Genomic DNA, 15,627 nt, shown 5'->3' with positions numbered 1-15,627 from the left:
TACCTAGTGCAAAGAATATACATGGATACAGATGTGCACAATGCAATCAGAGAAAAGGCAGACTATTTCTTTTTTTTACATATATATGCCAAGATACCTGTGTTTGAAAAAATGAACAGTGAAAACATAGCAAAAAGAAAAACAGATCCTTCAGGCTGGCTGGAACAAAATAACTGATGTTTTATTTTCAATATATTTCATGAATTCTTTTGTTGTTACATGTTACCTTTATGTGACATCAATGAACTGTTATTTAAGCAATGGCATCAATTAAATTTTTAAAAACACACATTAAAACGTTGAATTTGTGTAGAACTTATTTACATGGTATTTAAAACTCCATGCCTAGCATACTGATATACATTTAGACAATAACACAACTGAACTGTAGAAAATGACAAATGGTATTTTTGATGTTCCAAAAGCTCAATGTCACTTATGATTTTAAAACGATTTAGTGATTTACTTTATAATTTTGATAAACAGTTTTGTTGAATCTGAATAGTAATATAGTATTATAATTAAACAGTATTATTAACATTAAACATTTGCAATGAATTTGAATTATCAATAACTGAAACTCAACTATCGGCACTCAAGTACCAGTTCTGTAATCAAGTATTGTCAGCTGAGAAGGAAGAAATTCAACTGTAGTGGCCTCAGCTGCAGGTCATTTTCCATAAGTTACTGGCACTGGTGTCTTGGGAAAAATCCATCTTGTCTCACTTAACCCATTTTTTAACTAATGCTGTGTTCTGGTAATTTGACAGCATACATGCCACTGCAAACAGTTGGTTGATATTATAAACATGTGACATGGTAATGATGCTATCAAAAAGTTTGTTCTGTTTGATCCTCCTAATGACTCGCTCCACATGTACCCTGAGTCTGGCTATGGCCTGCGTCTCCTTAACCTGGTATGCTGGCATCTGCTTCTGCTTAGATAGAAAAGGTGGGCAGTACACTTTGCATTTACAACAATCAGTGATTAGGAAGCCCTTATCTACCATCACTGCCATGTCTTCAGTCAACTTCTCAGCAATGCCTGATTGTTTGAATAGTTCCTTGTCACTAACCGAACCAGCATACAGATTAGAGATGAATGTCACTGGACCATGTGGAGCTATGCCAACCAGGGCTTTCATCGTACAGTGGGATTTGTACGAAGAGTACATTTCACTTTGGAGAAGTGGTGAGGATGGTGTCTGACACCTCAGCTCTGTACAGTCAAGGATCATCTGGGTGTCTGAGAAATCTTTGAATTCCTCAGGGAGGTAAGCTTGCACTTCTTCACGTGTAAGCCAGATGCACTGAGACCCCAGTGCAGTGGCAAGAAAATTTGTCCATGTTGCAATAATGCGGCTCACTGTGGACTGGTGTATGTTAAATCGGTGTGCCAGGTCCCTCTCCTTCAAACCAACTGACAGGAAAACCAGGAAAAGAAAAAACTCATCAATTGGCTGTAGCAGCTGCCTCTGGAAGGTGAAAACAAAAGGGAAAATGTTACTCCTTAAGCTATGAACTAGTAAAATTATTCTTTTCTTGGCTAAATGTTTTGTAATGGTTAGGCATACCATACTGTACCATGGGGTAAACAATGAGGTGCTGTAGTGCACAGGTGTATGTATGTAAAGGATACTGAGTCTAGCATACATACACCTGTGTATGTATGCTACTGTACATAATGTAATGTTATTGTACATAAATACAATAACATTACACCTCTAGTTCTAACTACCAACAAACCCATAACCTACTGTTGATGTGCGTGCAGGTGTCAACACTTCTTCGTTCCGATTGGCAGCTGACTTGGCTCTTGAAACCCGGATCATTTTATAGATGCAAGGCTCAATCAAAACCCAGAATGCCATCAAATGATCATAGCTTGGAAATCTATTCACGAGAGAGACATACATCGTGTCCATCATTAATTAACATTACACACTGACATAAAAATAATGTGATCTGTGACAAATATGCTAATGGTATGCTGTATAAAATAGTCTGATTAAGAGTATTTGGTGTTGTATTTTACCTGTAGCATTAGGATATCGTTTAAATACTAAAGCATCTACATAAAACATACAATCAGCAGAGAAAAAGTAAATATCTATTTTGTTTTCATTAAGACTGGAAAAACTTTCGAAATTTAACTGATGGTGACCTTGGTATATTTTAAACAGTTAGCTTGAATAGAACTTAGGTGTACCTGGTATAGAATCGGATGTCACTGTCGGAGCCAGCAAAACGCTGTAACCCAAATTCTCGCTGGACACGTAACTCCTGTATTTCCTTCCTCAGAGTCTCCACGTCTTCGGACAGGTCTTCTGCAGCTGATGCAGATATGTCCAATGCAGACGGCTCAGGGACTGAGCAGTAGTCATGATCTCTTGTAAGACTGTGCTCTTCTTGATCGTCAGGAGGAACTAGTTCAGGGCATCGCTCCGTTCTCTCCCAAACACTACGCCGCGGTGGTTCAACTTTATAGCCATTCCACTCAAAAAGTGTTGGTACAGCACCTTTAATAAGCCTCCTTCGACCATCGAGGGTTGTTGGCTCTATGAGTTGATCACTGGCAAAGTGTCTGCAGCAGACCCTGGTGTGAGAGGTAATCGTGAAATGATCCCGGCGTATGTTTAACAGCCATTGTCTTCTCAAGTCGGAATGGGTCGGAAAGGCATGAAAACTTAGTATGCCGTTAAATTTGGCTGAAGCTGAACAAAGTGGGACACAGCAATGCTCGGAGTATTTCTTCTCCTGTTTTTGAAAATGTTCTGTTTTAAATACTTTCCTTTTTATACTCATTCTGAAGCGACATTAGCATAGCTACCGATAGATAAGCAAACGTACCGGAAACGCACAAGCGGTACTATTTGGAAACGGAAATACGTCACATGCCCTAGTGCAAGTAGTCTATTAAATACCTTTAAGTGGGTGCCCGGGGCAATTTTATATTCCACTTACGTAACTGCTAGACGTACTCTGACATTTAAAATAAATGCTCCTTTAAAAACTGCTAGAGACAGGCGCATTATCATAATTTTTAGACCATAATACCTCATTAAAAGTCTCTCTGTGTTTTGCCTGTTAAATCTAATGCCTAACATTAACATTAAATCCAGCACAGTGTTAGCTCAGGCTGGCCATGCTGGAAACTTAGCCAGCAGTCCCAGTAGATCAGCTGGTAATAGCCCATGATTCATCTGATATGCTTTCAAATTTGGACAAAATTTGATATTAGGGGTGTGCTATTTAAGATAAAGATTAAGATCCTTCCTGATGTGCAGTGCAGTGCATGCCACTTTACAACCCGCCTCAACCACAGACCCTTCTTTCTTTCTGTCGCACCTAATCTTCTTTTAACTGAAGTATTTGTTGTTAACATTATCTTGAGTTTAACTGAGGGCATTATTGTTCCCACAGCATGCCTCCAAACAGCAGAGCTCTGTTCCCTATCAAAGTAGAATCAGCAGTTTTTTTTGTAACAAAATGTATATACATTTAAATTGTTATCCTCCCAAAGCCAAACTTCAAATACCTGAATGTCAATGCTGACTTGTAATTGCGCAAAAATATGGATGGATAAAATTATATTATATTACTGTCCAACAACATCCATGCATTATTAATGCAACTTCTGCATCAGCAATCAAATCCATTTTTATAGCAGCAGCAAATACAAATGCACTAAACTAAACAGAATGAAGATATCATGATGCTTTTTTATTACACAGTGGGGGCTGCATGTTGACTACATCAGCAGTTTGTATACATGCATGTGTTGTGCAGCTTGCACATGTTGTAGTCTGAATATTATAAGAATAACAATTTTAACATTCTTATAGATACACTCTAGAATTCAAGGAGCCACAGGTCTTGAGTTCAGTGGCAGAATGGCATGTAACTTCATTTTTCTATGATTAAAAGTATATTTTTAATGATTACCTGAAAAGTTGTCGTAAAGAAAGAGGTAACGTTTGATTTAGGTTAGTGCTACAATATCTTTACACTGATTTATCATAGCTTGTACTCATATTACACATCTCTTTATACAGTTGTTTTATGGAAATTTGTGATACGTTTTATGGAAAGCACAGATCCTCAAAGCATTAAATAAAATGTATTAATAAAACATGAATTACAGTGAAGGTTAGTTTAGGTTTAATTACGTTTAGGGTAAGCAAATCATATATATAGTCATGAAGTAAGTGTGTCTCGAGCAGGGAAGCCCTGTCAGTATTTGATTTTTATCAAATCTTTCCAGCTCCGGTTGTTTACCATTGACTCAGCAAGTCAATAGCTTCCTCTTCTATTGTCTGTGAGTGATGACAGTTTTCCCGCGGTCTGGACTGCAGTCACACAATAGGGCTTACTTGTCATTTCCAATTTTCAAGATTGTGATTTTAAGAAGAAAAGAAAAATCTATTGAGTGGTTTCAAACCCAGTGTCTCAGCTCAGAACAAAGTGTCAAATAGAAACAATAAAACTATCCTTATAACCAGCTCTATTTCCTGAATGAACTTCTGTGTGCTTTGAACTTAGATTTTTATAACAAACTTCCACTGTTCACCATGTTTCCCTGTTATTTTTCAGATGCCTTTGGATTTAATTGCAGCCGGGATCATTGATTAGCTTCCTGGGAAAAGTCGATTTCTTCGTCCACCGTGACAAATAATCAGTAATTTAAGTGTTTTCAGCTGACACATACAGAGTTTGGGGCAAAGACAGTCCAATAACATAGCGATCGATACTGATCCATTATCCTTCCCCTGTTTCTTGACAGTTTGAGTGGATTGGGTGATGCAACCACATCACCTTGAAATTCCTTGTACATTTAAGGCATCTCCAGTCAATTAATTTAAAGCTAAATGTATTTTCAAGAGATTAAAGTAGCATTATTCATATTTTAGCCTGTGTAAAAATGATAAAGTGTTGATCCATATGTGTACACAGTAATCAAATATTGCTTACTCATATTCTGTGGTTCCTTTTCAATTCATAAGTACAGAAAAACTCTTAATATTTTATTTTCCAAAAGTTTTACAGTGAATTAAAAAACCTTCTATATTTCATGACAACAAAGGGCAGGTGTGAAGTGGCTTAGGTCTCACTTGCAAGAGAGCTTCCAGGTTATGCAAGATCTCTGATAATCTTGTGTCTGGCATTTCTCAGCAATGGGCCGAAGAAGACATGTAGAAGAAGACACGAAGTGTGTGTGTGTATATGTATATATATATATATATACAGTACTGTGAAGAAGCCTTTAGTACCCCCTCCCCCAATAATTTTTAAATAGGTTGCTTCACAGAGCCAGTTTTTGAAAATGCCAAAAATAACACAGATTGATGGGCATATAATAGTATTTTTATACCAACAAGGTGATTCCAGAAGAGCTAGTTGAAAACCAGCCATATTGTTGCATGATGTGCGCATTGTGCCCTTAAAATTTTTGAGGTAAATGGGACAAGAGGAGGACAGAAGAAGTGGCAGATCTAAAAAAAAACAAAACAAACAAACAAAAAAACCTCACAGCAAATGATCAGTGTCTGAAAGTCAAAGAAAGACACACAATGGAATCAGTCATGGATTGGTCTCCCCAGAGCTCGGACTGCGACATTATTGACATAGTGTGGGATCATCTCAGGAGAAAACATAACAAAAGAGCCAAAGTCCAAGGGAGAGGCCTGGAGAACTATTCCTCAAGACGACTTAAACAAGAAAGCTTGCCTAAGAGAGTTCAGGATGTGTTGAAAAATAAAGGTGGTCAGACCAAATATTGACTTTCAATAAATTGCTAAACCTATCTTACATTTTACTAGCAAAATATAAAGAAATAAAGAGTGATTTAATACTTGCAAAGTTCTGCACTGAGATATACTGACGTATATGGAATAGTTGGTTCACAGTGAGGAACATTGTTGTTGTTAAAAATGCGATGACATGATTACAACAGGTCTCCATGGAAGCAGTGTAGATAATTTGACCAAGCATCTTTGGTGAAGCAGTTTATTCCCCCAGGTTAAAGGTCACAACTGTCATGATTGTTTGCTGTTGTCAGAGTTGACCTCTGCACAAAATATCTCCTGGGTTGTACCTTTGAATTTGTAAGAAAATTCACGTACTGTTGCAAACTGAGTCAAAAAGTTACAACTGCATTGGTTTAACTGTTATTGTTATAGTGTAGCATCAGTATGTGTTCATCCCCAGCTTATAGAAATCCATCCTCAGCACTGCGTACATATAAACTACTGTTATTGCCCACAGAGATTATGACCCTGACAATGATGCATAAAGCAAACTCATCTTCCTCCTCTGTTCTCTTCAGCTTCTGATCGCTGCCATCTATTCACAGTTGCTCAGCACTCATATAATCCAATCAGAAATCTGTCAGCACATTTGCTAAAAATTGCAGAACGCAGCACATCATTTCCACATCTCTGCCACACTCTCCAATTTCCTTCATATTCCACTGATCTGTCTAGAAAAGCTTCACTTCAGTCATAGAAAATGTTGAGTATCATGCAGACAGCAGATTCAGCGAAAGTCAAAATCATTTTTTCTTTTGATTTCCAATCAAAGTCTGTGGGAAAATGTAGGGATTTGACGAGGTTGTATAGTTTTTCTACATGTCAGCTGTGGTCAGGACCCTAGGTCAGAGTTCAGTTGCCAAAAGCATATACGCTTGCTGCCTACCTGCTGATGTAGAAGGTTTAAAACCTGTAGCATATTCTCTGTTTTTTATATTTATATTTTTACTTTGGAAAGAACCTCATAAAGAATTCAGAAAGCAGCTAGTGAAGAGGCTGGTGGGCTCACTGGAACAGCAGCTCCTAACTCTGTACATCAGCGCTGCAAACACCATCAAAGCAGCAGACAATGTACCTTTGTGGTCTACACAAAGAGGGAAGACAGACAGACTGTGTTTGAGCTCAGGGAAGACAGTAAAAGCTATTAGAAATGTCAGGCTTGAAATGTAATACTGATCCTTTCATCAGACTCAGACAAAAAGAAAATGCATTTCCCCAAATATATGAAAATACATCAACAGTAATCTGGTGAGAATTTGTAAGATTGCCTGTACGATATCCCCACATACCCTTCTTCCTGTTAAAACAACATCCTACATTACTGTGCATTGATCAGCAGCCATGCAATTAAATTAGTAATATATTAGAGAGTTGGTTTAGCCACAACAGGAACTAAATGCTATGTACTTAATGTGTAATGCATGATAATGCATGGATTAATTCAGAAATTTGTGAAACATTTTTGCCCATTTCAGGAATATTTGGTTGCTTGCTTGCTTTTGACTTGGCAGAGAGAGATTTGAACCTTTCTCCCTGGATCTTATAAAGCTATTCTTTGCCTTGGTTGTGTCGTTCCTATTACAAATTGTTCATCATCCATCACTTCTTGCAGAATAAAGGCTGGGTAACTCCCGCTGCCACAGTTGCTGTCAGGTTTATTTAAACTGCTATGAAAAGGCAGCTGACCTTTCCCCATGCTGAGGAATGTCTTGTGTGTTTTCACACTGTAGAAAACCGTTGTTTATAATTGGCTGAGATCCTGAATTTCTTAGATATGTAGCTACACATCAAGTGTTTTTTGTTCTAAAAAGATATACTTGTACTCTACCCTCCACATTTACCACATGAGGAAAGTTTCGTCCTTGAATCAGAAATCTATCTTCAGTCGACTTGCCTCCACCTCTGTCTTCAAATCTATCTGCAGCTTGCACTTTTAAGCTGAGGTCTGCAGGGGCCACTTTAGATTTTCAGAGGGACACACATATATATTTATTTATCACTGCTCTACTATGATTTATCTGCAAAAGCTTTTCAAGGTTAGCAGAAAAGATAAATTAACCACTGACCAAGTCCAAGGAGCACATCTTTTTCCAAGGCAGCAGGCAGAGAAAGAGTTTGGTGAGAAAAGTTCAGAAGCAGTAGCAACACACTGACTTTCAACCACTTTCACAGATATGGAATAAAACAAGTCAAAGACTAACAGAAGAATTGGCTCAAGAGTTTCAGAGACAGAAGACTGGGCCTGATGAAGATTCAACACTAACTTAAAGATTTAGCTGTGATTAAATATAATTATCATCACACAAAGGACTTGATATACTTATATCTATATAATAATTAATCGTTTTGTCACAACAGATACAGACAAAAAACGACCTCAGTTCATCCAAAAAGACTCATCAAAAAGCCTAATAAGGAGGGACTTTCTAAAGTTATCCATTATTGCGGGGGCAGAGGGTCAGAGCCTTTATGAGAGCTTCAGACAAGGTTATAATTATTCTGACATGTTGATTGGCAGCACCACCTCCATCCGTTTCCTGCACTTCTGCCACCTCACTCAGAAGAAGGGTTTGAAGCATATGGAGTGCTGATGTATGTGCTGTAAGAGCACTTTCTTCAGTATTGCCTCTTAAATTTTTAATCGAAATGGACATATTCAAATATGCCTTTAAAGACCAAGTCCTCGCCTGTCTTTGCCGATTCACCCTGTCTTGTGAGGGCAGAGCTATTAGTTTTCTAATCACATGGCAGACACACACAGACACACACAGACGATGGGAGGTATTATCCAACATTGTCTTTATCTTGGACAACATCCACCTCTCAGACACCACCTTAAGGGAGTCCAGCTCCATCCCCACAACATTACTGGCCTCACGGATCAGTTTATTGAGTCTGTCGGCATCTGCGACCCTCAGCCTGCTCCCCCAGCATGCAACGGCATAGAGGATTGCACTGGCCACAACAGACTCGTAGAAAATCCTGAGCATTTGTGTGTTTGTGTGTGTTTTTAGTCCAGTTTATTGTCAATGTATACTCCGAGGTATTTATAGTACATAGAAGTACATATAGAAGTGCATGTTTTACAAGAATGGATTAGATCAACATCAGCGATTCACTTTTCAGCTAGTCCAATCATCAGTTCCAAATTAGTCAAATGCAGTTAACAGAATATTATTCAGTCATCAAACTACATTGTTAAATGAAATCAACACTTCAGGGTCTCTAATTGTGTAGATAAGCTTTTTAAGGTGAGCTTGAATAGAAAGAATGTATGAAGAAATAATTATTTGACTTTTGCCGTCTGTGAGCAAGATTAGAAAAAGTTAGATTAATGGAAACTTGATCGGAGTCTCTGGAGCTCTTAGAAGTGCAGCGAGTACTAATTTCACTGCTGTGAGTTTCTTTGGTTTAATGAGGTTGCTCAGTCATTAAATGGAGATTGAATATCATTTAGGTTGCTGTGGATTCATTTTTAGAGCAGTAAGATCATCATCATCATCTGGAGTACCAACATGGAAAAAAAACAGTGAATAATATGAATATGAGGCACTTAACTCAGGGGTTCCCTCAGGATTACACGTATTATTTGGTGCTTCAAAAGCTTTAAAACTCTCTATGGTTACATTTTTCGGTATTTATTTATTTTTATATCTCCAGAAGCAACTTTTCACACTTGCAGGAGGAAACCGAAACATAAGATGCAGGAAAGCAGAATAAAGTCTCAAACACAAAGCTGTAAGAAAAGGCCGAGGTCATGCACGGGTCGGCAGGCTGGCAACGTGGCAGACAAACAAGTGAGGGCCAGGCAAAAGTCAAAGTCCATGAAAGTGCGAGAAAGTCATGCATGAAGAGAACACTTGGAAACATGTGTATATAAAAAATAGAAAACTGGAAAATACAAGGATCATGAAAATGTGATGGAAAGCTGCAGCACTTTCTGTAGTCCAAACAAGAGAGGGTGGGGAAAAGGCTGGAAGTGACGTGACAGAAACACTGATTTCAAAATGAAACAGGAAGCGATAAAACAAAGATGTAAACCATGGGCAGTTGTTGCTGATCACAGATGTTTTAAACACAAAGCACATAAAATTGTCAACAAGCCCTCACTTACTCACTGCTGACACAGCAGAACAGAAGGTAGCCAGTGACAAAAATATTGTCATAATCTCCTCTGTAGGTCTGGAAGATTTATTTGTACACTTTTACTTCACCAAAAATGTAAAACTAACTATCTAATTTTTTTTTATTTCCTTCGATTAGGAGATTCCTGGTTCTCTTAATTCCTCCTTGTCCTATAGAGGTCATAAATTATTTGCTACCACTTAAAAGTTTCCTCTTCCTTCATATAGAGGATATGTGTCAGTCTGTGAACTTTGTTAGCAGTAGAGTTTATCATTCTCCAGATTGTAAACTCATTAACATGCCAGCACCACCTGGAGTCTTACAAAGATGTGTTCCTGTTTCCTTTAATATTAGACTCCTGCAACTCAGACTTGTCTTCCTGTCTTCGTCTATAAAGAGAGCAAACATCTCTGTGTTGGCTGAAGGAGCTTTTTGGGAAGTTCTGGACTGACTGCAAAGTTATTAACAGGCTTCCCAAATAGGGCTGTGCTGCACGTGCCAGCACCGAGACACCCATCCTGTGGAAACTCCTGCTGACTGTGTCAAGAGTGATGCCTGAGAAATCTGCGTCTGTAGTCTCCGTAGAGTCTGTAGCTTTTTCCACTAAACTTGAACTCGTTAATTTCAGTCTGCAGATTGAGTTGGCATATTAAAAATCTGTTTACAGTCTTTTCAGAGGGCTGCTTGGGGCATTCACATCATTTATGCAAAGCCTGATCTCACAATCAGCATTTACTCAAAACCTTTACCTGAGGTATGTCAGAGTTTCTAAAGTGTTTTCTTCTGATTGCACTTTAAAAGAAATCATTCCTGTTTGTCCTGAACACCCTGAGACGCCAGCCATTGTCCCCAATTGCACTGATTCTTCAATTAGCACAGCGGGAAAACACAACACAATCAGTATCTCTATTCAGACTTTTGCATTGGTCACAGGAGGGGAACACGACATTGTTTATTGTTGTTAAAATAGCATGCGACCCAGGGATAGGGAACGTCGACTGCGATCATTTCAGCTTTTTTTTAGGCTTTTTCGAAGCCTTTAAAAAGAGTTTGAATAAGTGAGATAATACTAAACAATGGAGGGAGCCAGGAGCCAAGCAGCTAAAAATAAAGGGGAAAAGAATCTGGACATAGGGTGTGCGTGTGTGTGTGTGTGTGTGTGTGTGTGTGTGTGTGTGTGTGTGTGTGTGTGTGTGTGTGTGTGTGTGTGTGTGTGTGTGTGTGTGAGTCAGTTTCTTAAGGTCAGTGGAGAAAAACTGCAAAAAGAGGAAGCACCTGTTCTTTTTCATAACACACATTTGCACTGCTATCTGTGTGAGGACTGGCAGTGACATTATGCATTAACTAGCCCTGAAACTTTATTACAGTTGAATGTCTAAACTCACCCTTATGTGAACCTGATTCCAGCCTTAAACTTAAAACCAAGTCTAAGCCCTTCAAACAGCCTTTGGTTGTTATAAAAGAGCAAAATGTGCCCAGTCACAGTGCCTCATATTCAGAGTGGTTCCCACAAAGATACATATACAAGCACACACAGTTTACAGTCTTGTTTACATGGACGTGGTCCAGGGCAGGCCTCCATGGGGGGCACACGAGTGAAATGAGCATGCAGAGGTTTAGCGCTTTATCTGTTTTGTATTCTCCAGTTTGCTGGAGGATATGCAAAAAAATAAATACATTTCTATAAAAACACTTGTAGTATAAGATCACAAAAGCCTGCAAAGCAACTGTTTACACAAAGTAAAGGGCTGTATTCTGTTAGCTATATTTATGATCATTATTTGTCCATGGTGGTAATGGCTCCACGGTGTGCTGGTTAACACACTCACCTACAAACCAGATCTCTGGTTTGAGTGTTGCAGGGCTTATAAACCCACCCTCTAGGGGTGCACAAGCGAGTATACTGCCAGTTCCAAGTGTGGATTAATAGAAGAGCGGTATTAGTAAAATCAGCAACTGATCAAACGTGCAGATGCATCTGCTGTGGCGACCCCTCGGGGAAATAAAGGAGCAAAAGTTCTTTATAGTTTTGTTTTTCCATGAGTCTTATAAATGGACACACACATATAATGAATAGAATAGAATAATCCTTTAATTCTCCCACAAGGGGAAATTTGGTTGTAACAGTAGCAAAGAAAAAAGCACATATACAAACAGAACAGGACACAGAACAGAAACAGACACAGAAAAAATATTTACATAGTTACAAAAACAGAGTACTGTACAGTTTTTATTAATTAAAGTACAAATAAAAATGGCAAACCCAGGTTGTAATGTGCAGACAGAGCAGGGTACTGGAAGATGTTTAAATAATTAAGAATATTTAGAAATAGTACAGATTGTGCATCGTACCTGTGCATTAAAAAGTAAACTTGTAACTTCCAATAAGTTAGTATATATAAATTAAGAAAGATAATGCTATAAAAATGGAAATAGGGGCAGAGATTTATTAATATTTCTACAAACATACATGAAAATGGAGTATGTAAGTATAATATACATTGCACATTCTGAGGAGCTTGAAGGTCAATATTAGGTATGACCACCTTTATTCTTCATTACAGCCTCAAGTGTTTAAGGCAACCTCTCTTATAAATTCTTTAGATAGACTTCAAAATAACTCTCCAGGCTTTATGAAGGACCTTCAAAGCTCTTCTTCAGATGTTGACTACCTTTTGTTCTGTTCTCTATCGACAGAGAGGACAGAAAATGGAATAACAGTGTTGAGAGCCGGGCTCTGGGGAGACCAATCCCTGCCTGATACACTTCTTTTGTGTGCTTTTCTATGCAACAGTGTCATGCAAAAAAATGTAGTTGTTATCAATCAGAAACTTTCCAGAAGGTGCTGCATCATAGATCAAATCTGATAGTACTTCCTGTTTTCATAATCCCATCAATTTTCTTAAGATCAACACCACTGGCTGAAACAGCACCAAACCGTGACAGAGCCAGATAGCTGCCCCTGCTCCCTGTTTGTACCTCTCTTCTTACCTCCTACATACAAACTGATGATGGCTTTCAGGTCCTGCAATGGGTTTTTGCTGATTTCGTTTTCCGGCTTCTTAAGGACATGACACTCAATTGCTGATTTTTGCCCGATAGTTCTTCTTTTGTCCTCCACTTGTCGAGTTAATGTTATGTGTTTTTGTGAAGTTGCTGCAAAACGTTGTCTGTTATCTGTATACAAAAAAATGGGTTTATCCCTGGAGTTGAATGCCATTTTTATGCTTGAATGATTCATAAGTCAATGTTAAAAGCTTAACGAACAAAAGCAGTCCTCTGAAAATGGCCAGGTACAAGGACTGGACTGGATTAGTGAAAAAAGCAGCCAAAGAAATGTCCAAAGAAAAACTTTGAAAAGCCTCCTGAAAACCTGGAGAAGTATTGCATGAGGCTACTTTTAAAATGCTCCATGAACCTTTTAACTATCAATTATTAAGTAAAATGGATGTGTGGCTACCAAGTTCTTTAAAAAAAAATCAGAGAGGTGCACAAGCTTTAGCATCACAGCTATGCAGTGTGGCAGAGATTCAAAGTTTGATGTGCTGGATGGCTGGAGGCCGATATATGAGTTTTTCCCAGGCGCTATGGCTGTTACAGGCCAAAGATGTGTGTTACAAATTGGCTGCACAGTAGGTGTTAATGTGAGAGCAGTTAGATTCCCAACAACATGGCAGGGGCAGACTCAAAACCATATTTAGAAAAGAAGGCAGACTTGGAGTCGTCACTACGACTCGGGCTTAATGTTAACTTTGGATGCTAATTTTAGACTTCATAAACCTGGCCTTGTAAATGTATGTACCGGAGACAGTGGACAGTGAGCTCCCTGCAGTGTCTTTCAGTACAATGGAGAGTTTAACAAGACAAAACAGCATGCAACATTGCTTCAAAACAGCCACTAATAATGCATAACTCTAAGCCTTCATCAAATTCAAATGCGAAGCATTGTGCCCAGCTTAGGAGGTAAGTAAGTGAAACATAGGACTTAAGAGAGTGTTCCCGCCACGGTCCTGAGAACAGGAAGTCCAGCTGTAATTCACAATTGAAGATGTGTTTTTTTTTTTTATATTATTTGTCAGAAGAACTATCCCAAAAAGCTGAAGTTATATAAAAAACAAAAAAAAAAAACACACATAAAACTAGCAAATGTTTGGAAGCCGAGGACGGGACGTGTCAGTTTCTGCCAGGGAGCAACTTCTGGAGCCAGGGTTTTTGAAACGACTCGATGACAATAAAGACAAACATAAAAATGTTGTAAAGTTGTTTCAAAGGAAGGAAAAACTAAAGAGACCAAAGCCATTTTTGGTACCAGGCTATAAACATTAAATATAAAGTCGGGCATTTCCAACATGGAGCCTTAAGAAATGAAATTTCTTCCAAGGTTTTTCTTGGGGTTTTACTATTGCATTTAATTTGCCTCGTCATAGTTTCATGTCAACACCTCTATTTGTAGCCAACACCTGATGCACAGATATACCCAACCTCTTTGACAAAACTGTGTCTGAGGCACAGCTACAAATGCATCATCTTCTTAAAATGAGAGAAAACACACTAAGAAAAAAAGTTCAAAATTCTGTCTTTTCTGTAAGTTTTTCAGTATTATTATTTTAAATTGGAGTTTAATTTACCTGTGTTTGCAAAGATGCTGGTGTTTATTGTGTGTTTGTGTGTGTACGGAGAGACAGGTGGAATAATTTGCACATGTAACAAGGATTAAATAGTTTAGTAGAATAACAGGCCTAAAGAAAAAAGCTAAAAAAGAAAAGTACAAAGTGCTCTACAAAGCACAGAATCCTTGTATCATCCATCGCTGCACGGGCTTTTCTTAATTAATGATATTTTTTGCCTTCTGCTGACTCAGGAAAGTCAGGTCTTTGATTCACATGTTCCAAATTTTGGTCAAATATTTGCAAAGCTAAAGCGTAATCTCAAGTGAATACCTAAACTACTTCTTTCTTTGAATTTTTTTGTTTCATACCTGTTGTTGCTGTGATCTCCCATTTGGGAGATGAAAAGTTCACACTGTTCACGCGGTCCCGGTCCTAAAGGAAACAATTTCCAGTCATCTTAAAAATTAGAACAACTTTTCCTCCAGGTAAACGAGACACCCCTGTGATCATGCACATTGCACATGCTGCATGAAACAGTTTACCTCATATTATCTAAGTATTAATCTCTGTTGAGCTAATATTTGTCATCAACATGCATTATAATGCAAGTCTTACAAAACTGTTCTGCTCTAAATGAAAGCCATTTTACACAGTGTAGAAAATGTATTTGCTTCAATATGTCTCCAATGTTTGGTTAAATCTATACAATTCATGATGTCACACCTCACTGCTCACATTTATTTAATTGCCGCGCGGAAAATATTCCAACGAGCCATTCATCAAACATAATGAATTGTCAGATTTTATTAAAGGAAGTGGTAACGGAGACCCTCAGAGGTTATGTTACAGGCGGATATCTGTGTACATTCAATTACATTCTGATGGAAAACAGGAAGGCTTTGCCTAATGAAGCCTCGAATCTTGTCGGGTTCCCGCTTAAATGAATTATAATAACAAGACAAAAAAAAGGCAGCAATCAAAGATGGGCTTCTTGTGGATTGTAATGCTGCACACGTGTGTGTGTGTGTATGTCTGTGCAGTCTTGTCAGTATTTAAGTGTAATTCAGAACAATCTTTTCCTGATT

At 38.3% G+C, this 15,627-nt stretch overlaps 1 protein-coding gene across 1 annotated transcript; it reads right to left on the bottom strand.

The window, feature by feature from the left end:
* Positions 1-557: 557 nt before the first annotated feature.
* LOC146625221 (uncharacterized) lies at positions 558-2,895 on the bottom strand. Its single transcript, XM_085361971.1, has 3 exons — positions 2,210-2,895; positions 1,758-1,893; positions 558-1,475 (listed from the first exon to the last, which is right to left on the bottom strand). Exons 1-3 carry the CDS (start codon positions 2,803-2,805, stop codon positions 723-725), a joined length of 1,485 nt encoding a protein of 494 aa, XP_085218097.1. The 5' UTR covers positions 2,806-2,895; the 3' UTR covers positions 558-722.
* Positions 2,896-15,627: the final 12,732 nt, after the last annotated feature.

This window comes from Diplotaxodon limnothrissa, linkage group LG9 (assembly GCF_057381915.1).
Source record: "Diplotaxodon limnothrissa isolate DT_005_m linkage group LG9, D_limnothrissa_male_GT1.1, whole genome shotgun sequence".
NCBI classification, from domain to species: Eukaryota; Metazoa; Chordata; class Actinopteri; order Cichliformes; family Cichlidae; genus Diplotaxodon; species Diplotaxodon limnothrissa.
Note: the sequence above shows the minus strand (reverse complement) of the source record. Positions and strands in the feature narration are given on the sequence as shown.